The following is a 21,942-nucleotide window of genomic DNA, read 5'->3' on the forward strand; positions in this document are numbered from 1 at the left end:
GAAGATGAGTGAGTAGGACGTGAACATTTTTAGAAAGCTCACACAAAACAAATCTTTATTCTTTGTCGCAGAAAATAAATACAGGTGCATATTTCATATGCTTTTCTATAAAAGCACTCCTACAAAATCACTGAACCGCATACGACAGTACGACCTTTTTGGCTTTTAAAATGCAAATATTATACAGTCACTTAATTTTATTATCTTTTAAAGCACTTGTAGCAAGCAGCTTTGGAAAAGGAATGCTTAATTTAGAAGCCAAATTCTTGCCTCAAGTGTTTTGTGGGTTTTTTTCCATCAGGTATATAGTGCAACTAACCCAAAAGCAACTAGAACAGTTTTCTTGTAAAATCTTTATTCCCCACCCACTCCCCCCACCCCAAACAACCCTGCAAAGGAAAAAAATAGCTCTTAAAAACTGTTCTACCTTGATACTTAAACCAAGAGGAAACAAAAAAGTGGCTCAACAGAAATATTAAGGTAAGCATGATGCTTCACAGCTCGTTATCTGTTCGCTTCCAGTTTGGCCCGGAGTGTTTATTTAGAATAAAAAACATTAATCATCCAGTCCTATATTTCTGAAAAGGTATGACATGGACTCCCCATTATGGATCCTGCGAATGGCTTCTGAGAGGATCATGCTGATATCCACAGTCTTGATCTTCGGGCACTGGAGTTTTTGTATTTCGTGTGGAATTGTGTTTGTAACAACCACCTACAGAAAGAAAAAATAATTATCAGAAAGACGCAGCTCTGTTATGTTTTGCACCTTCTGCATCAGAACTGCTAACAGGAATGTCCCACCCACCAGATCCTATGAAGCCACCGTTCCTGGTAAAAGAACAAGATTTTATGCTACTGTCAGGGTCAAAATCTTCGGAAGAGCCACGCGCTGCTATAGGATTGAACGTATCCATGGATACCAACGGCACCGTCCTTCCCCCCTCTTTTTCTGCCACATGGGTTTAAAGGAAGGTACAGAAATATTCCCCACGCTGAGGGGAAGTCTGCGAATACCAGCAGTCTGTCGGCTCACTCCTGCCCTAGTTTCCCACTGCTACAGTTTAAGGACACGTAGATGCTCCCATTCCAGCACACAGCTCCACAGTAAGGAAGCCTCAACCCAAAAACCTCCCAGCTAAATTCTTAATGCCAATTTATTTTAAGAATTGAGTGAGGAGCAAACCAAACCAAACCCCAAACCATTTATCAGAAATTCAGAATCCATGCTTACTTCATCGATTGCAGATTCCTCTATCAGCCTGGGAGCATCTGAGGACAGCAGCCCATGTGTGGCCATGACGAAGATCTTGTAAGCCCCCCGTTCCTTGAGGGTCTCGGCTGCAGCAAGAAAGCTGTCAACGTCATCTATGATGTCATCCTGTCCAAAGAAATGGAGCCGGTGAAGATTCACCCTGTCCTCAGACGGATCAACACAGCACACTCAGACTGACAGCTCTTTCAAGTCTAACTTTTTACAGCCAATGCAAAATGAGATTTTTATTGATGCTGTTCTTCAGACACCTGAGCTAGATGGTAAATGTGAAAGAGTGGAAAAGCAGAGTGTCTAAAACACAGCAACACCAAGCAGCAAAGGGTGTGCTCCATGACGGGAAGAAGGAAAAGACAAATGACATTCATTCAAAAACCAAACTGCCAGAAAATTGTCCTTTTCCATGACAAGGCCAGAGATTACACCCCACTTCAGAGAAACCGTGAGACTGTATCATAGCTACTTCACTGGCATTTCTGTATTCAGAACAGAAACGTGACAATTTTCCATGGTCTAAGGTATAAGCACCTAAAACTCCTCACCTTCAGGCAAGCACTTAAACAGTAATTTATCTGGTCTGTTCATAAAAACAAGGTTCAAATGCCACTTTTTCCGGCATGGATCACTTCATCGTTCACGGTCGGCTTCACTAAGTGCAGAGAATGCTGCCTCATGGTATAAAAAGTGCAGTATCAAAAGCCCACCATCAACCAAAGTTTAGTGGCTGATACAGCAAAAAAAAATCTACTTGATTTCTGCAACTTTAACATATTTAAGATAGTGTATCTAAAACTATGGTATCTGACTTACCACAATGATAGCTATTCTTCCTCCTACATCTCCAACAACTGTGATGGGTGGTTTTTCCTTGGGAATCAGCACTGATCAATGGCAAATTTTTTTAGAGAGGTAGAAAGAAGAAACAAAGAGAAAGTTTATACAGTTTACTTGAAGTGTGGAAATGCCAACTTTGGTTAGGTTATAGAGAGAAGTGAAGAAACAATGATTTCAACCATCACAGGGAAAAACAGTAGGATTTTAACACATAATTTTTTTTTTAACCTTTGTCAGAATATTAACTACATTTATTTACACCCAAATTCTTAATCAATTTAATTAATTCTTAATTTTAATACAGAGAATAGAGTGGCTTGCAGGCACATCCAGTTCAGTCACCGTACTGAGATCCAAGCTAGGTTTAAGCCATGAAGTTTTGCTGGCACAGCTATAGATCACATCCACCTTCAGCAAAGTTATTCTGTTAAGGCCCATGAAATTATCCAGCTACACACAAAACCAGTGTCAACTCAGCTTATTAGCTCTGTGCCCCAGAAATATTCCAACAGGAAAAGTAAATGGCAGAAAAAGCATGGCCTCTCTGCCAGGAGCTTTTCTGATGAGCTGTAATGACACAGCCCCTCCTACGCAGGGACATAACTCACATCACAGACAAAGAGCATCAAAAAGGAATCTTTCTCCCCTTCTACTAAGAAACAAGTTCTATTCTTTCCCCCTAAAGAACCACTCTCTTTTGATGGTCCCTCCCATCTCCCAAACCCATGAAAACCCCACAGGTGAAGGCTTTCACACGCAAACTAACTTACTGGGTATCTCCAAACTGGGATGAATAGCAGCTACATTTTTGGCCGTGGGTGGCGAGTGTCGACCATCCACCATGTCAGACTCAGCATCTTGAGCTTCCCCATGAATCACAGCAATTCCCAACCGTAACCGCTCAGCGAATGACTGTGCCCTGTAGGGAAAGGGTTAAAAAACAGAAATACATTCAATTTAAAAGAATTTGCATACTTGCAATCCTAATCTATTTCCATTTTATTTCTTAAGTTTTGGAGTGAAATGATCCTAAAATTTTAGGAAAATACATAGAAGAAACCACTCTCCCATTAGCATCTTGTTTTCACCAGGCTTCTAAGAGTGAGAATAACCTTAAAAGTATCCAAACAGGCCTTGAAGCAACAGGACAAATGCTGCAAGTCACGTAATGCTGTTAACTCCCTTCTGTTTTGCCCAACAGTCAAAAACACATTTCCTAGTCTTCAGCATTCCTGAGATACAATGCTTTACCAGGTCTCATCCAACGGTAACCAAGAATAACCTAAATGACCAGACTGTCTTTATGTAATAGGAAAAAAAGATACTCACATGAAGACAGAAAACAAGTGTTTCCCTATTTATTTTTAGCAATGTGTGCTAAATAAAGACAATATCCCTGACCTTCTGACACATAACCTTGGGTATCTTATAGAAAAGAGCATCCAGGTGGCCATTTTACCTGACAAACTACTCTTTGAAGTTAAACAGCCTGGATTTTTACAAGCTTTAAAAAAGTTCCTTCACTATGCAGTATTTCTTCAAATGAGAAATTTCTGTAAAATAGTGAAAGGTTAGCTGGGGGAATGGGGAAAGCAGACAGTCACGAGAACAGGGATTTCACAGACAGTGCTTGTATCCCAGGTACTGGAAGCAGCATGTGAAAATCAGCAGATTCATCCTACCTCACCCTGCACACCCAAAAGTTCAGTATTCAGCCTAAGGCAGTGACCTCGTCTCCTTCTGGTCAAAGGGAGAGTGGCGTGTCCAGAGTGAGTCACTTTGTTCTAACACTGGCATCTAAGACCTATGGCCTGAATCACCTCCTTTACACTGAAGCCTTGTTTCACTACGCAAACAACTCAAAGTCCAGAGAATAATTTGCTCAGTTAATTAAAAATGAAGAGTCTTCTGCCCTGTGGTTATCATACAGTCAAGATTTTTTTTCAAGTAGTTAACTACAGATAAATTATGATTCCAAACATTAAGAGCCATGACTTAGAAGGCATAATCCTATCAATGAAAACTTTAAAATGCAATATTAAACTGAAGAAATTTCGAAGTAACTGTAAAATTATTTATTAATTTCCAATAAGCTCAGAAACTACAGAAACCCTCTGAACTCCATCAAGCAAAGGTTCTCTTCCACAAGTAGATGTTCACCTGAAAAGCGTTCTCCTTCATTAGGCTGAAGAATTCAATCACCCTTTTCCAAATACAGTGTGCCTGCCCAAATACTGCTCCTAAACGCTCACATGTACACGTGAAGCTGAACACCACAGCTCGGGGATCTTCACCTCCACAAATCAGTTACAGGTAAAACTTATCTGTCTGATCAGTTAAAGGTATGTGTAGACTGTTTGCTGGCATGCAGAATTACCTGACAAGCATAAAAATGCTTCAGCGAATGTCTGCCTATTCCTAAGACGCAATGCATCAAAGACAAGACAATGTAACATAACTGGCCAAAACAAAAGAAATCACATAAAAAGTACTGCTGGAAATTAAAGATGACAAAAAAATCATTCCCCTTGCTAGACTTCTACAAATTAAAGCATTTCTGATCTGCTACATAAAATAATAAAACCTTTCTTACAAAGAGCATCATGGTTCCTTGGCATGGAAGTCTAGGTAACTTTTCAAACTGTTTGGCACCACAGCAAATAAAGGATCTCTTCAACCATCACCCAAGTCTTACACCACCTGCTGAGAGCAGTGTAATTCCAGAGAGTTTAGGAACAGTCAACCAAAAAGCTTCACAGATTAAGAACAGTCATTTGGCCAAAAAGGGCTTCACAATCAAAATAATCTCAAACATCAAATTCTGTTTCACCATCCCAGATTGTAAAGCACATGTATTTAGGATTCGATCAACCATGTTCTAAGTGATGACCAGATTAAGCAATTACTTTGGATTAACGGCATTATATTTCCAGCTATTTTTCTCCATTTACAGCAGGAAATTTATGATGTAAATGCACACAAATAGAATACGATTAAATGCCTTATTTATCCTAAGCACTGTATTGCTTTACCTCATCCTTTTGTTCCTTTGGGTTTTTTTAACTCTTAGGTTTTAGCAATGATGTAAAAACTACACATCCGACAAAACAGAAGTGGTCAGGATTTGAAGGCTGCATCTTCTAATTATTGGACATCTGTCCTTCCCTTGATCCTAAAAACAAAATCACAGGAGAGATTTCCTGCTCTAACACAAGAGAGCAGATCTTACCCACCTCTTTGCAGATGCAGGTGATTTGGCCACAATTACAGCATTCCTGTAGTCTGGTATCTGTAGTAAATAACAGATAGCAATGTCTACTTCATATCTTTAGACAATGTTAAACTCAGTAAGAATTAGAGAACTCTATTTTGCCCGAAGAATTTTAAGCATTGAACATTTTACCTAGCATAAGAAAGCAACCTCAAGAATGCACGGTACATGATCAGGGTTCACAGCTCAGTAAAAACAGGTACTTAGAAAATGCAGGTTTTAGCTTAAAACTGTATGTTAATGTCCTGGTTTTGTTAAAACTTGACAGTTTCATAAACACCATGATATTTTACAGATTACACAAAAGTAACTGCTTTAGAACATCAGGGCCACATGGACAAGTGTTAAAAGAAACAGGAAACCCTCAAAATTAAAGCTTCATGGTCAACTTAAAGTGTCTTGTGCCTGCACCTAGAAGTCTTTAATCACTTGCAAACACAGCATTTCATCTGCTTCCTAGTTTTAAGGTTGGTTTTCAGAGTATATAAGAAAAGGAAGTAATGCTTCTCCATCACATCACACTGACTCTTTACATGGACCATCAAAACAGATAAAAATTCCACATCCACTGCACTGATCCTGGAGCCACAGTCTGATATTGCTGCAAACTGTCTTCTGTGCAGATCAGCACAGGAGGATGCTGCTGCAAATGCTGACAGTAGCAAAGTGGGGAGGTCAAGACCTCTGGGTTTCATTTCCAGGTCTGATGGGGACATCAGTCACTCCTCACAAGCACCATTTACTCCAAAGTTTGCTGCTCCTGCCCTGCCCCATCCTCATATTGGCTTTTCACTCTGGACCTCCTCCTTTCTGTTTAAGCAGCGTTTTAGTCCCCAACTGTCAAAAGTTTCTTATCCTCATCTCCGTTTTCCCTGCAAACAGCGACTCTGCATCAGATTTCTTTCCTTGCCCATAATTTCTCGAGCACCATTCACACCTCCAGCCCTCCTTTCCAAAAGCAGCCTATGCTCCCTGTAATATCTTGCTTTATGCCCTTTCCCTGCAAACTCAGCGTTTTCCTTCACTGTGCCACCATGGGACGATCCGTCTGTCAGGGAGAGCAGCTTACAGAGATTGTCTGTCATCCTACCCGTTGTCATAACCACAGCCACTCTCAGTTGCAAACAAAGTCCAATCCTCAGAATCTCAGTGTTAAGAGACAAAGACCCTTCACTAAATACCTGCAAATTTATCTGTTACAGCTGTAATTTCACAAATCTGGGAGGACAGTACCCTGACATGCAGTCCATCACCTTGCTGTCAGATGTTAAATATCAGTTCCAAAGCACAGAAATACTTGGGGTTTTTTTCCAAACACAAGCAAGGTAAGTTCTTCCACAATCTTATCCTCAAATGCACTATACAAACCACACTTGCTGAGTATTTCCAAAAGCACTCTACCCGAAATAGGCATGGAAAATAAATAATTAAGTTCTGAACATGGATATGTGCCTAACCAACCGAAAACAAGAGCTTTTCTGAGGACATGTCAAGCAACACTGACAAGCCACAATGCTGCTAACTCCACCTACAACACTGGGAATTCAGCATGCTCTGTCCTTTATAAAAACTGAAGTTATACAACAGGCTATAAAGATTAACATGATGGAAGGTATGGACAAGGCAGGGCCTGTCACTTGATATAATACAGGCTTTGATCTTGTTCAGACATCATTGCCTCATTTTTCCCCTGCCAAATTATCAAATTTGTTCTCAGCTCTTTAAAAATGAAGTCAGAAAGCCGGAAATGTAATCCAAAAGCTAGTGAAGACATCAACCATGTCTTGCAACAAAGAGCTACATCACTTTGAAACTAACACGTATGCACAGGAAACAGAGAAGACACTAAGTACTGAACACTTGCTAAGCATACAAAAGAAAATAATCAAATTATTTTTATACCACATTAATTTCACCGACTGGACTGTCTTCATCCCAGAACACCAAGTAATTCTCTTTGCACCTATGCATAAATTCCGGACAATGAACAACTACAAGCCCTTGTCCTCTTGACTTTCAGTTAAATGCATTTTAAGTGACCTTCATTCTGATCAAACCGGACTCTATTTCATGCTATTCAATATATCCATCAGAACTCCCTCTTGAAACATTTTTAATGCTTGGGGACTCACAGTGCAAGATACATAGCAAGCTGCTGCCACTGTGAGCATGAGACATACAGTAAATTCTTCCTGCGCAGCACTGGATCAAACTTTTAAGAAAAGGTACTATAAATGACCTGGGTGGAAAAGGTACTTGCTCATGTAGATCCCATGTGATGAGATACACCCAGTCAACTCAAGTTTTAGCAAGTCATCTCATGGAGTAGTAGGGGAATGAAGAAATGAAAAACTGAAAGTATCTTTTAGGACCTTTCTACACGTACTTCAGCAGATCTTTACAAACATTCATTTATCAGACTGCACAGCAGAACTAGGCTCCAAGCTGCACCAATTCTTTGTAAAGCATTGAGAGGTCATAGATCAAAATGTTCTTCCATACTAAACCAGGAACATAATCTTGTTAGTGACGATAATCCATATGTTCAAGTAACATAACAAGGCACAACTTGTCTTGTGTCTGAATATTTGGTTTTCCACTTTTTTTTTTTTTTAACTTACAAAGTGATTACAGTGTGCAGTATTTCTCTCCTGGTATACGAGATGAATGACTGTGGCAAAGCCAGAGCCTGAAGTTTTGTTCTATCATCCCCTTTGACTCTAACATCAAATGAAATTATCATAGATCAAATGGTAACTGATTCCCCAAACAGATTTTAACACTGTGATAACAAAATCATATGTTTTTTTGTTGTTGTTGCTGGTTTTAAATTGAGGCATTAATCTCTCTATAAAAAGAAATAGCTTGGATTCAAAAGTAAGAGTGAGCTAAACCTTTTCTTTCACCAACAAGAAAGCATTTGCATTATTCCAAATTACCATTAGTCAGAAGCATAATATATCTTTACCTACAATTATCATTTGCACAATTTGTATACATGAATCTACCAGCAGTGCTTCTCAAAGCACTTATAAAAATAAGATGGAGAAACAGACACACAGAACCTGAGAAATTAAGCTGCTCAAGTCATAACATGCTGAACAAACAACAGGTGAACATTTCCACACCAGAAGTCATCTGTTCTTACGTTCAGAGTGTGACTGACAGCCCTCTCATAGTTTACAACTTGACTTCCGAAGTGTTTCCATAATGCACTATAAATTACACCTACACATGCAGTCCATCCTACAAATGTCAAGGAAATGGAAACAAGAATGGAAGAGGATATCAAGAGCAAGAAAATCCTCATTTTTTTTTAACTACTACTTAGGGAAATATATCTAAGAAGACAGAACAGCATCACTGCATGGGTAAGAAAATGCCAGCTCTTCATAAAAGCAAATTTTAAGCCTGTGGGAAGAAAAGAACAAACTGCTCCAACACCAATGCCTCCCCCAATATGACCTTTCCCACTTTAAAATTCTGCGTGACAAGTTTGTCTTTTCAGAGGAATTTGTTTCAGAAGCCCTGAGTCATGACAAAAAATAATTTTTAAAAGCAACTGTAATAGCAGGCCTTCCTCACCTCTTCTTGAATGTACTGTAGTAAAAACGGAGATGCCCTCAAGTTATCAACTGGAATATTGAAGAAGCCCTGTATTTCCTTCTGATGTAAGTCCATGGTAATAAGATGAGTTAGCCCTTTAATAAAAAAAAATAAAAAGATATACAGAGAAGCACATCAAGAAAAGAGAGAACAGACATACTCTTTATTTCTCTAGTAACTTTAACTGAAGTTTGTCCAGAACAAAATACCTAAACTGCATGAGAACAAGAATACTACACTTAAACTACATAGCATATTCACTCTTTAAGTACACCAGCATTATCATGTTTTGAGATTTCTACTGTCATTTTAAAAAGCAACCTCGGAACACTCTACATAATTGACTCAGTAGTGCCACGCTGAGGCAGGCAAGATATTTCTTCATTTGACACATGACAAAATGGAAGCACTAAAAAGATAAATTGTGCTGTGCCACACAAGACCCCAGCAGCAAACATCAGTGTTCTGAACTCCTGAAAAATGGACCCAAATCCTAATAATCAAAACACTTTTGTCAAAATAAGAAACCTGATATCATTGGGTTCACTGTAACTGCTCGTCTTTCCCAGAGACAGTAGCAAAAAGAAAGCAGCATAAAACATGTGGAAGGCTGTGAAAATGAATTCTCATTCTCCCACGTCATCTCAAATTTAAAGGACAAAGTGTATTAAGCTAAAAGGTAAAAAACAGGCTAGAACTGACAAGACACAACTGTTTCAGAGTGTTAGAAAAGCAAAGAACAATATTAGGAGAGAAGGATACCATGGCCCAAAGAAGCAGAGTCCAGGAGACTCCTTCTGCCAGCTCAGGAGGACACATTCTAAAATGACTGTTAAAGGTCTGGGGTTTTTCTATGAACTCAACATTTGGAAACATTTCTAATTACATCCCCCTTTCCATATAGGTTTTAAACTCAGGAAGGACGTGGCAGTTATTTTTCAAAGTCTCAGCTTGTGCACAGACCTTTCTAAATCTGAAAGTTGAGAACAGGAGCCCGCATCACCCTGATTATTTCCTAACAACCTGCATTCTTACCAGCTTTGCACATCATGGAAGCCAGTAATTTACAGACAATGGAGCCCCTTTTCCTCATCTTGCACTGTTTGCTGTACGGGAAGTAAGGAATCACTCCAATAATGCTTTTGGCACAGGAGGTTTTACAGGCGTACACCATGATCAGGAGTTCCATAATCGTAGTGTTCACATCCCTGGAACGAGAAGCATCTAGTTCTGTATCTCGGGATTAAAACCCCTGTATCCAACACAGTATCTATACGAGCTCCAGGGCAGCAGAGAGGATGGTGACTGATCTTCACTAAGAATCCAGCTGTGCATCTCAAGACAGCAAGTGCCCTGAACCCAGCATCTGAATTCTTCACTAAAATTACACTTCAGTATTTTTTTTTTTTGCTTGGCTATTTTGGGTAGTTTTTGTTACACCATTTTCAAGCTTTTGGTAATACAGCATGTTGCTGTAACAAAGTAGCCCATAATTTATATCAAACATCTTTCTATTGTGCACAAAACAATATATATATCTATATTTTCTTTTTTATATTGATAAGCTTTAAACAAAAGTTTCAGACTTTACAACATATTCCTCTACTGTTAAAGCAAACAGCAGGCTAAATATTTAACAATTACCATCTATTTTCTGTTCTAAATCAAGATTGGGAGGGTATCTTTTTAGATGAGAAGTGGTCATCAACTAAGAGACCTACTACTTCTGTTGCCATTAAGAAAAACGTCTTAGCATTTGTAAAGGTCTTTTCACATTAAAAAAAGTTGTTTTCTGATTCATGGGACACATTGCCCAGGAAATGCTCCTCCTACATTTAGAACTTTGTAATGGTGCTGGAGACGGGGTAGCTGAAAAGGGAAGAATTTAAACAGAATGACATAAGCAAAAGAATGCACTTAGCAAAAGAATGCAGAGACGCAGGGCAAAGTTTCATTAACATATTCACTGAAAATTAAAATAGAAGTTAGCTTATACTGAAGTCTTCTTTGTGCACATACTAAAAAAAAAAAAAAAAAAAGACAAAAATTGCACAAAGGCAAGCACCTATCTAGTCAATTTAAGTTTATTATACTGTATCATATACATAAAATGCAAAGAAAACCTAAACCAGAAGCAGTCCTATGGACAGGCCATGTCAAAATGCTAGCACACCATCTTTAAACAGTTACTCACTTTGAAACTGTTTGGATGATAAAAACATCCTTTCCTCTCACAGACTCCTGAATCTGCACTCTTGTTTCTGCCAAGAAGAGAAATATGTAATATTTGCAATAGCAAAACTCAGAGTCTAAGAAAAGGGCAGCCAATATATGCACATCATAGTAAAGTTTCTAGTTTTGCCTCTTTCTTACCTCTGTTTGGCTCCTGATAAACCAGAACCTTCCCCATCTCAACTCCTAAGCGCCTGCAGGAACAGAAAAAAGAAAACCAGAAAATATGGGAAAATGAACGGCAAAACAAATGCAAAGTCCATATAATGCAATAGTTAGTGAAAAGGTCATATTTCACAGGAGTAAAGAAAGAAAAGAAAATCCCAAACCAGAAAGCCAGTAGTTACAGTGGAAATCTCTTAATAAGGCATCTACAATTTCCAGAAGCTGCACTGCAGACTAAGCTGAACTCATTTTCAAGTCAAGCTCATAAGAACAAGCAACAGAAAATAATAAAAAGAATAATGCTTGATTACTAAATTATGTTAACAATTTCTAATTTTTAATATGTATTTCTATACATGTTATATATATGTTGCCATACATACTTATATACCCATGGCAACATAAACATGCGCAGTGCTTAAGAGATCACTTTTAAATCATTCTTCTTTACAGAAAAAATCCCAAGGTAAAGTGACTAGGAAATACTAGTGAGCTCTATTTGATGAATAACAGAAGACTGATGTCTGCTTTTAGTTCACATCAGCATTGGCACAAACTCCCATCACTACAAAAAGGAGACAATCATGCGCTGGGCACGTACACCCAAGTCCTTGCAATGTGTAACTCCAACTCGTTTGTACTCTCCTTTCTCCTCCTGTCTCTAACTTTGGGTACATTGGCCTCAGGAAGAAACCCAGCACGCATAATACTCTTGGTAATGTTACGGATCCTAATGCTGCTATAGTAGGATGGTAGAAATTTCCTTACGTCATGAAAGTTCTATTGAAGCTACTCATGCATTTGAAGCTAAAGAAATGTCCCCATCTAAAATATGCAGTGAGCAGGATGGATGCAGCTTTGCCATCTTATGAAAACTCGGTTACAAGAACATTACAAAAACTTCTGCTGTGATTATTTAATGCTCTCCAAACATTTATTTTCCCGCATGTTTTCTACAACATATCACAGCTAATCACAACTCGCCATTGATCGATTTAAACACAAGTTATTTTCTTTGTTATTGATCTGCTGAAATATGCTGCACAATACAGTACACTAGATGTTCTTGCAAACCCTGGCAGTTTTCTCGTGCAACTTTCCTTAAACAGATAAATCAGTCTTTAGTAAAATAAATCCCATCATAACACCGCCAAGATAAGCTCAACTGCCCTGCAGGAGATTTTACTTACTCAGCAATCCTCTTCGATAGTTCCATGCATGACGAATTGGAATTAGCTGAAAACAGCACCAGTCCACCCTTGGTTATATTCATGACGGCCCCAATTTGAGTTGATAGCACACAAAACATCAAACCTCAGTTGTTTTTCCACTTCTAAAAGGCTGCAAAAGATTAAAAGTCTGTTGAAACAATAACATTAAAAAGAATAAACAAATTTTAGCTGTTTAGAATTTTTTTTAATTTATTTTTTAGTTTCCCATAAGACTCTATTTTCCAGCATCCTTGTTATCACCACTTTAACAGTACCAGGAAAATATCCCCACAGACACTGTGACCCACAACCCATGTCGTTACCCACTGAGCTCACCGTACCCAAGGAGATGGCACAAGGAATGGGGCTTCACCCTGCCTTGCTTTCCTCCTCCCGACCCAAAATTTACAAACCCTCCAGCAGAATGCTGCCCTGGAGGCCTCCAAAGACCCCCACAGACAACCTCCTCACTTCTACAGGTTTTTTTTCTCTTTTTTAAAATGTTATCCTCAGGCTATCATCTAGTAACGTGGAATCTCTTTTGCATGTACTTGTCCAGTTCATTTTCCAGAACTACCAGGTAGAGGTAGAACAGAGCTGAACAGAGCTCTTGGGTTCTGGCTTCCTGCTGATTTGGCTACAAGGGTCTACTTCCATAGCTGCATACCTTTCCATCACTTTGTAATAAACTATGAACTTACAAATAAGGATGAAATGTAAGGAAGAGTTCAATAGAGGTGGTAGCTGTAAATAATGAGCTCTTGCACAATGCATCCACTTGGTGAAGCAGCTGTCATTCTTTGATACTAATATTTCTCCTGTGAAAACAGGAGAAAAATATCAAGAGGAAATCTATACTATTTTTTTCCAAATAAAGGCACAAACCACTAATCCTGCCAATGATTTGATGGGATTGCATCTTCACACCTTTTATATTTATTTGTAACATCATATTTTCATTACTTCTTCTAATATAACATTTTGTTCAAATAAAAAAAATTAAAAAAATCACATTGACCAGCAGCCACCAACGGACCAAAGCAGCATTCAACTCAGAAAGTCCCAGGCTATTGCACTTTGCTTCTGCTACGTACACAGACCAATCCCTCATCATCCATTTTGGCGTTACATAGGGGACTGAAAATATCAAATACAAGTAGGATAATTCAAAACAAAGTCAATAGAAGTTATGACAAATCAGTAACTTCTTTTCCAGCAAACATCTCCCTGTTGAGAAACATAATTATCTAATAGTCACACACAATTTGTTCCGAAAAACTGATGGTGTATCAACTATTATGTACTCCAAAACAGCATGTAAGAGAAAAACAACAGCTTTCATACTTAGAGAACAGCTGGCTAGCTCTATAAAGAAATTCATTTGGTCCACGTTACAAGAAGATGTACTCTTGCTCAGTTTGACCTTGTTAAGAAACTGTATCCGATTCATTCTCAAGTAAGAGTCAAAGCCAAGTCAGGAACTTGCAAAGCACCTGTGCTATGCCCAGTTGCTGTGAATAAAAACCCACCTGTCATCAAAACTTCCAAGCTGTGAAGAAAGACAGCATAAATAGTGACAATTTCAGCAACTTGAACACCTACATGTTCTGACCCCACTAGAACCTGGTGTGCTCCACTATCCCACCAAAGCCGGACCCCACCCATCACAGCCTTTGCTTTCAGGTGAGAACATTAAAAAAATAATCCTAGGAGGCAATATGGTTAGACATCCAGTCTAAAGCTCAGCTATATCCCTCCCAAACTAAGTACCAAACAATTTAAGGAGAATTTAAAATGTATTTCTTAGCTAGCATTCCTTTGTTCTGCTGCAACTTACTCTCTGTAATTCCCAGCTGTTAACTAATGGCCATCACCATAAAATATTCATAACAGTGTTAGAGATACATCTGAAACCTGAAGTGAGCATGTATGAGAAATGCTTTCAGGTCTCAGAACACCACCTGAAAAGATCCAGCTTGTGCAATTAGATGGGAACAACATGAAGACAACTTTCAATGTTACTAAAAGTATTTGTATGGTGTTTTGAAGACTTTCTTTTCCAGTTATATTACCTTTCTTTGTTCAATGGATTAGGGAAATGAGAGTTAAGAGATCTGCTCAAAGACAAGTGTTGTTGGCTCCTGATTATTGCTCCGGGTGCATTTCATACCACCATAAGTTATTGACATATTCACAAGAAACGCTGAACATAGTTCATATAACCACAGGTCAAGGACTTTCTTGGGGATGTATTTCAGCAACAAGTGGGCTACAGTGTGTAGGGGGAAAGTTGCATTTGTGGAGTAATACTGATTTATCATCCAGGTGTTGGAATGAGAGCAAGCTCACAAAACTTTATTAGATGTGTAAAGACCTGACTCCGCAAGGGTACAAAGAATCATAACCCCCTGACTTGAGGTGGACAGGTCTTGCAAGCCTGCATCAGATTTGGGAGAATACATGCACCATGGTACAGGCTACAACCCACACACTCCTACCCTTTCTTCTGGGCTGCACACAATTACACAGATATCATGATAAACATGAGAATTACCAGACTGGGTACATTTACACCCTACTCCCACTGGTTTCACACCTCCATAAACTGAGCATGTCCACACTGAAAGCAAGAGATGCAGGAATAACTGTATGGAATCATCATGGTACTAAAGAATTGCTCTCCCCAGGGGCTGGAAGGAAACTGAGCCCTCTCACCCATCACCCCAGGCAGAGTTTCCCTGGCCCAGAAGGTCCCTCCACACTAACCGCCCCCTGGGCTTAACACAGAGGGTCGACCCTTGCACCCCACACCTCCCTAGAGGTCCTTCCGCTGCTCCAGGTGGGTCACACACGCCCTGGGAGGTGGAAGCTCACCCAGGCATCCCGGGGCACCGGAGGATCCCGTCCCTCCCCTCAGGGCAGCGCCCCGGCCGCGCCGCAGCCCCAGCCCGGGACACATCGAGCCGCTCTTCACCTGTGGGGCTGGCGAGGAGCCCCCGGAACAGGTCACCCAGGAGAGGGCCCCCCCCTCACAGGGCCCCTGAGAGGAGAGCGGCGAAGCCCCTTGCCCATGCGGGGGAACCCTGTGTGGGGATGGGGAGAGAGCACTGGGGATGTCCTGCCCTCACACAGCCGGCTGAAGTGGGCTGAGCCGGGCGGGATGCCCCTTTCTGAAGGCCTTACCTGCCGGCTCCGGCTTCCCGGGCCCAGGGAGAAGGCAGCCCGGCCGGAGGGGAGGGGGAGAGGCAGAGGCGGCGCCGGAGCTCAGCCCCTCCGGTTGTCCGAGTGCAAGATGGCGGCGCCCGCGAGGGAGGGCGCGGACAGGAGCGGGCGGGAGGGGCGGGCGCCAGGCGACGCCCTCCTCCCCCTCCCTTCCCGCCGCGGCCTCGCGGAGCCGCCGCCGGCGCCATCTTGTCCCCTTGTCCCTGCGATGCTGGGGGTGAGGGGGGGATAATCACACACACTGTCGGGACGCCAACGCCACAATTCAGCTTCCCCCCGCTACAATAAAAAAAAAAGTGGGATGGGTGGGTAACATCTCCCACCAGGGTTGTGAGAGCCCCACTGGAAAGCCGATACATCATGAACCAGCAGATGTCTGTGAGGCAACAGGGGTTCTGAGCTTCCACACCCGCATCCAAGCCAGAGGAATGGCCGAGCGCTGCTCTGGGCACCACAGCGGTGATCCTTGCCATCCCCACAGGCACCAGGGTACCAGCACTGGGCCCAGCGTTTGGGAAGAAGGAAGGTTTTCTGGAAAGCAAATTAAGAAACAAGTGGTCTCTCAGTTCACTTACACTGTGAAAGAATACACAATACGTCCAGCATTCCCTGTCCAGGACCTCTTTGCAACATACATGGGTTAAAACAGATGAAAATGCATTTGATAGCTGCATAAATATGCCAATTTTAGTCACGTTCTTTATCACAGGACAGCACCCATGACAAAGGTTGTGTCCTTTGACAAACAGTCATCCTGCACAGCTCCAGGAGGATAAAGCTCTTGATTCCCCCTTTCAAGTAAATAAACAAGCACCGTGTTTCCCACCAACTGGCGATCTAGAACCTGGTCTAAATTATACTTTTGCAGTATGCCCAGCAGCATTTTATGGATCAAAATTTTAGCATTTAGCATAAAGATACAGATCAGGTACTTTCTGCCACAGATTTTCTAACAAAAAGCAATTAAACTTAATTATCCCTGGACCACATGGTGCATTGGAGCACCCCAGAAGTTGCTTCTCTGTATTGGCCTTACCACGAAAGAGGAAGAAAAGCCACCAGACTGCCAGGACTGCTCACCAAACGTGCCTGCAAAAGGACAACATCTAGATTCATATTTTGAAAGCACAGTTTCTGCTTTTATAAGCTGTATTTTCCATTTTAAATATCCACATGCCAGCGTTTCCCCTGTGTTTCACAACACTTGCTCATTGCTTCTTGCATTCCAACACTTCACCAATTGTCTTTTTTTTTTTTTTTCCCTGTTTAGACAGACTCTGAGCTGGGGAAGGAGAAGCAATTTAACCAGGGAAGGAAAACAATTTAACCAGGAGCTGTGGAGCAGCTGCCAGATGCAGAGCACTCACACAAAGCAAAGACAGATGTTTGAAATCGGTGAGCAGAGGGGCCATGAGCCTTTTCATACCCTCCCAGAGATGCAGCAACGATTCTCTGCCTTTCATAGAGGCTCTTCTGAATTACACTTCCCTGTAATAAAACAGACCTTTCCCATCGCATTGCCACCCCCACCCTTCTCAGTCTGTATTTTTCTGCTTACATGCTGGTGCTTCCACACTTGATTTCAGGGTCATTGACCTTAGTGGGTTCTTTTTGGACAAAGGGGAAGGGAGTTTTGAGCTTTTTGTCAGCCTCTTCACAGAGCAGCAGAGATTTCTCTTAGCATCAGTGTTCATCACAGGATTTCACTATGGGCTGGTATGACAGAGCAGTTTAAAGCTAGAAACAACACGTGGTGAAGCACTGACCCACAATGGAATTCGCTGCCATCCCCAGAAGCATTTTTCAATACCCTAGGGCACCCAGAATTTGCTGACTATTTGATTTGTGCTGCCCCAAATTACTGACATTGCTTAAGCAAACCACAGGATCAGGAACTACAAGATCTTCAGATCCTTTTTATAGGGCTACTGCTTTGTTTTCTTAGAGCAAATAAAACTAATTCCTGTCTCTGTCCTACCAGTCGCAGGAATGCAAGTTTAAATCTTGGCTCCCAAGGGAGACGGATTGGTTAATTTTAGGCCATGCTATCCAAATCCTAAGAGTTTAACAAGTAGTTTCTCCAAAATGAGCACACGGGTTTTATTTCATTTGTGTTCATCCAATTAACAGTCATCTAAGGAATTCTGAAAAACTGCTGGGTGTGAATACACTGGCTCACAGAGATTTGTGGTTCCTAATCCAGATGCAACCCTGGCAAGCAAGGATGTGCAGAAATAAAAACCCCACACCTAGCCCAGACAAGGTGAAGGGCACTGCTCACCAGCGCTTGGCCAGACAGCAGCTGCATCCATCACCCGAGAGAAGACAAATGCTACTGTCACCCGGTCTCCTGAGCTCCATCCATCACTGCTCAGCCAGGCTGGATTTTTTTTTTAAAGGTGAATGTTAAAACTCACCTACCAAATGCCTTGACAGTGAGAATTAGCAGACATGGTACACAAAAAAACCCACAACATTTTGATTTAATCCTAATGGACTCCTGTGAATAGGTTTGGTCTCTCCCAATGGCTGGTCCTACAAGGCATCCCAAAACCATCCTCCATTCTGCATGCCCCCTCTGAGCCTGCCGGCAGGTTCTGCAGCACACAGGCACCTCCACAGCGAGCACAGCCACAGGGCCACCACCTCCCTGCTCCCCTCCCTCCAGCTCTGCTGCCTTGGGAGAAACTGCATCTAATTTCCAGAAGATGCTGGCTTGGATGGTACCCAGCTAGGGATGCAAAACTCAAAGTGGCTAGAAATGTATTTCTGAATCAAGGGAGGGAGGGAGGAATAATTTTATCATTTCTTGGAAGTGATCTGGAAAATAGCATCCTTCACATCTGGGAACAAAAGTGCCTGATAAAAGGTCCTGAGCAGAGCACACATCTTTTCTATGTGAAGGTCTCTGTAAGCAGATAGTACTCTTCTTTATAGTCATATTTTTTAATCAAATATTACTGCCTACCCGTGGCTTGGCCATCTGCAGGGAATAAGCACTGACTCATTTTGCTGCAGTCCTGTTCCTCCTGAGTCATGGAGCTTCGACTGAAAGCCTCAGTGAGTCCAGTTTGTTTTCCTGTTTCTAATCACGCTGTCCATCCATTCCAGGTCAGTCTGCAATGATTAACAGAGCTGCTGCACCAGCTTCAGCACAGGGTTGTCTCCAACCAGCCTTCAGACAAAGAGACAAGAGACTTGTTGGAATACCCAGTGTTTAACAGGTCACTGCACAAACATCTCAAGCTGGATGAGAGGACGAGGGTTTGAACAAACACTGCACTCAGACGAGAACTGGCAGTAGCGCCTTTTGCTTTGCCCACGGATTCTCTTTGCCTTGCTGCATTTGTATGCAGTTCCAGCCTGCAAAGTCCATGTAACATCCAGTTAACATCCATCACAGATGTGTTTGCACTTTGATTTGCTTTTAGACAAAAGCAGTTGAACTGGACAGTGAAGTCATGTCATTTTAGGGAATTTAAACAGCTACACAGCACCAAACACACGGTTCCTCTTTGTCCTAACTACTGGGTCCTGGCATGACTTGCCATTCATTGCACCAAGCTACAGCTCCACAGCCACAGAAGGAACAAGCTCATGTTGTGCCCTGCACAGGCATTTAGCAAACATACAGGAAGGGCTTGAGTTAGTCACTGGTCACTGTAAAACAGGCTTGCAAATTAAAGCAGAAGTTAGGATAGGAGAAGAGATCCTGTGCTTTACATACACAGCTGCACAGAGAGAGACTGGGGAGTGTAACAAAAGATTTGGTACCAACCCTGCCCTGTACAGCTGAGCAGAAACTGGGAAAGGAGCAGGGAAGGACCGAAGTATGACCAGCAAAGAGCAGACTGTTCCCTTCCCAGTTTGGCACCAGGACAGACCCTGGATCAGCACTGGGAAATGAACTGCGCTGGGTGGGACCCTCACCCCCCCTGCTACACTGAGAACAGGCCAGGAGACCTGGGTGAGGCTTGGCCATCACCAACACCTCCCCTTCACAGAGAAACCTTTAACCAATATCAGTCCTCTAAGTGCCATGTTGTTTCCTGCCTGATTTCAGCAAGCTCTGGAAGAGGTTCTGCTGTTAGACCTCTGGGCACTGTCTTTTACTCGACCGTATCTAACTAGTCCATTCCCCAAGATTCAGAGTAGAACACTTAAAAATGTTACTCACCAGGAAAGCTTCACCAGAGGAAAGGCCTAGGGACTACTGGGTTTCACACGGGCTTTTATTGTCTCATTAAGTGCTCCTGAATGAGAACTTCATCACCCGCTGCAGTGTCCCTCCCATTCATTTGCACCCATGATCATGCTGCTGGTACTTTCAAGGCTGTCTTAGCTCCCACATCCCCTCCTCTCTCTTTCCTCTCGACTGTTCTGAGCCCAGTTGCTCTTTCCATGTCCCAAAGAGAAAATACCTTTTCCTCTTGAGCACTGCTTGCCACAGCCTCCTTGGCTGTTTTTTTCCCTGATGTCTCTGCAGCTTCTCCCAGCTGCAGTCACCTGCTGTACTCTCTCCTCTAAAGCAAGGCAGTGGCAGCTCTTGTTGAGATTCCTGACTTGCATGCTTGCTAAAACAGGGTAGAACTGCCAGGCAGAGCAATAATCCATGGCTGTTGAGGACCTACTGTGTGCTGCAACCACTTGAGGTTCTTGATACATCTTTGTCTGAGATCCTGTCTTCTTTACAAAAGCAGCTGTGTCACAAAACCCAGTTACACCATGGTTGTCCCTCAGCGTGATTAAAACACCTCAGTTATGTTCTCTTGCACTAAAGGTATAAGAACATTCTGCTAGACCCTAATCTGACCAAAACTGTAACACTGGTGCAGTGCCGCTTAGGCCTTTGATTAGATCAGGACAGGACACGACCAGGCTGTAATTGGATTCTGCCAGTTCTTTTTTCAGCATACAGAGGTCTATCATCCCTCACCTAAACTGGCCCCATGACATAATTCATCCCATCTATGCCAGCTAATGAAGCATCACTATCCCTTGCTCCCATCCTTCAAGGGCAGCTCTGAACCACTCCGAAGACCCAGCCAAAACCTTTAGCCAAAAATAACCTGCCAAGTCTTTCAGAGCTCTTCACCAACATCTTTTGGTGATTCCATATTTACCTTGCCCAACCCCAAGGTACTAATCACCTAATCAGACTCCTCACCCTGGTCAGCTAATTCGTACCAAACGCTCTACCGAAACTTAGTCTCCTATCAAAGCTTATTCTCCTTGCACAGCTCCCTGTGCACAGCCTGAGCCCTGCAGGTCCCAGTGGCTCTGCCCATCCCTGCTCACTGTTTGTATGAGCAGGGCTGCCGGATCGGCCCCTCTGTGGGACCAATGGGGCCTCACGCTGGTGGGGCAGCGGGTTCAGCGTCTTTCTCAATAACTGCAAATACTGGGAGTGTTCAGGCTGTTCCACCCATCCGATCGCATCTGAAAGAGCCTTGAGAGCAAAGCTGCGTCAGAGGGGGACACAGCTGCCAAAAAAGTGGTTTGACCTCTTTGGATTGTTTGCGTGCCTTTGGAAAAAAATTTCCCCCTCTTTTTTTCATTCAAGCGTTTCTAGATAAGCACATGACAAACGTAAGTATCAGAGAGAATGAACAGCTTGCCGCCTAGTTGGGAATGTGGGACTATCACAATTATCACTGTGGTAATGAGATAGTCTGAACATGAGAGAACTCGATACAATGGGAGATTTATCTTGGAATCAGTCCCTTGGCACCTGACCCTGTATTGATGTCCACGCAATTTCTCATCGCACAAAGGCTGCGGATCAGCCCCAGAATGACAGACCCATCTCTATCTCAAGTGCGTCTGTTCCTGTGGATAAAACATTTGCTTCCCCGTTTTTGGGAAATGTTCTCAGGAATGTCTGTCTGCAACCTTTCTCAGTCCCTTCCCTGTCACACAGGGAGATTTTCAGCTTTGTAAAGACACGCTATTTTGCTTAGACATAATAATGTGACCCACAGAGTGGAAGTGACTTCTGGGAGGGATATTGCAAGAGAGAGAACAGCTTGGTCTGGATTCTGGAGCAGGATGGTGTTAGCCAGAGAGGGAAAGCGTGCTGGGCTTGGCTGGGATGCTCTGTAGGTTAGTTACCTACTGGCATTCCTGTG

At 42.2% G+C, this 21,942-nt stretch overlaps 1 protein-coding gene across 5 annotated transcripts; it reads right to left on the reverse strand.

The window, feature by feature from the left end:
* Nucleotides 1–26: 26 nt before the first annotated feature.
* On the reverse strand, nucleotides 27–21,096 carry PRPSAP2 (phosphoribosyl pyrophosphate synthetase associated protein 2). 5 transcript variants are annotated; one of them, XM_071815272.1, is made up of 15 exons: nucleotides 20,236–21,096; nucleotides 18,783–18,931; nucleotides 16,851–16,903; nucleotides 15,776–16,345; nucleotides 13,294–13,410; nucleotides 12,572–12,722; nucleotides 11,358–11,410; nucleotides 11,179–11,245; nucleotides 10,020–10,192; nucleotides 8,964–9,079; nucleotides 5,341–5,396; nucleotides 2,878–3,026; nucleotides 2,084–2,154; nucleotides 1,235–1,381; nucleotides 27–715 (listed from the first exon to the last, which is right to left on the reverse strand). In XM_071815272.1, exons 6-15 carry the CDS (start codon nucleotides 12,688–12,690, stop codon nucleotides 557–559), a joined length of 1,110 nt encoding a protein of 369 aa, XP_071671373.1. In that variant the 5' UTR covers nucleotides 12,691–12,722; nucleotides 13,294–13,410; nucleotides 15,776–16,345; nucleotides 16,851–16,903; nucleotides 18,783–18,931; nucleotides 20,236–21,096; the 3' UTR covers nucleotides 27–556. The 5 variants fall into 5 exon arrangements, with proteins under 5 accessions (XP_071671373.1, XP_071671372.1, XP_071671374.1 ...); XM_071815271.1 differs by having other exon boundaries at nucleotides 18,783–18,989; nucleotides 19,992–21,096; XM_071815273.1 differs by having other exon boundaries at nucleotides 20,982–21,092.
* Nucleotides 21,097–21,942: the final 846 nt, after the last annotated feature.

The sequence above is a fragment of the Patagioenas fasciata genome, chromosome 15 (genome assembly GCF_037038585.1).
Source record: "Patagioenas fasciata isolate bPatFas1 chromosome 15, bPatFas1.hap1, whole genome shotgun sequence".
NCBI lineage: Eukaryota > Metazoa > Chordata > Aves > Columbiformes > Columbidae > Patagioenas > Patagioenas fasciata.

What these genes read in the sequence shown, in the direction of transcription:
- PRPSAP2 (XM_071815272.1), bottom strand. Translation starts at nt 12,690, where the DNA reads ATGTTTTGTGTGCTATCAACTCAAATTGGGGCCGTCATGAATATAACC. An exon ending in CTATCGAAGAGGATTGCTGA is followed by an intron (nt 11,411 to 12,571) that starts GTAAGTAAAATC and finishes CTGTTCCTGCAG; the next exon opens with GCGCTTAGGAGTTGAGATGG. An exon ending in AGGAATCTGCAATCGATGAA is followed by an intron (nt 716 to 1,234) that starts GTAAGCATGGAT and finishes TTCTTTCTGTAG; the next exon opens with GTGGTTGTTACAAACACAAT.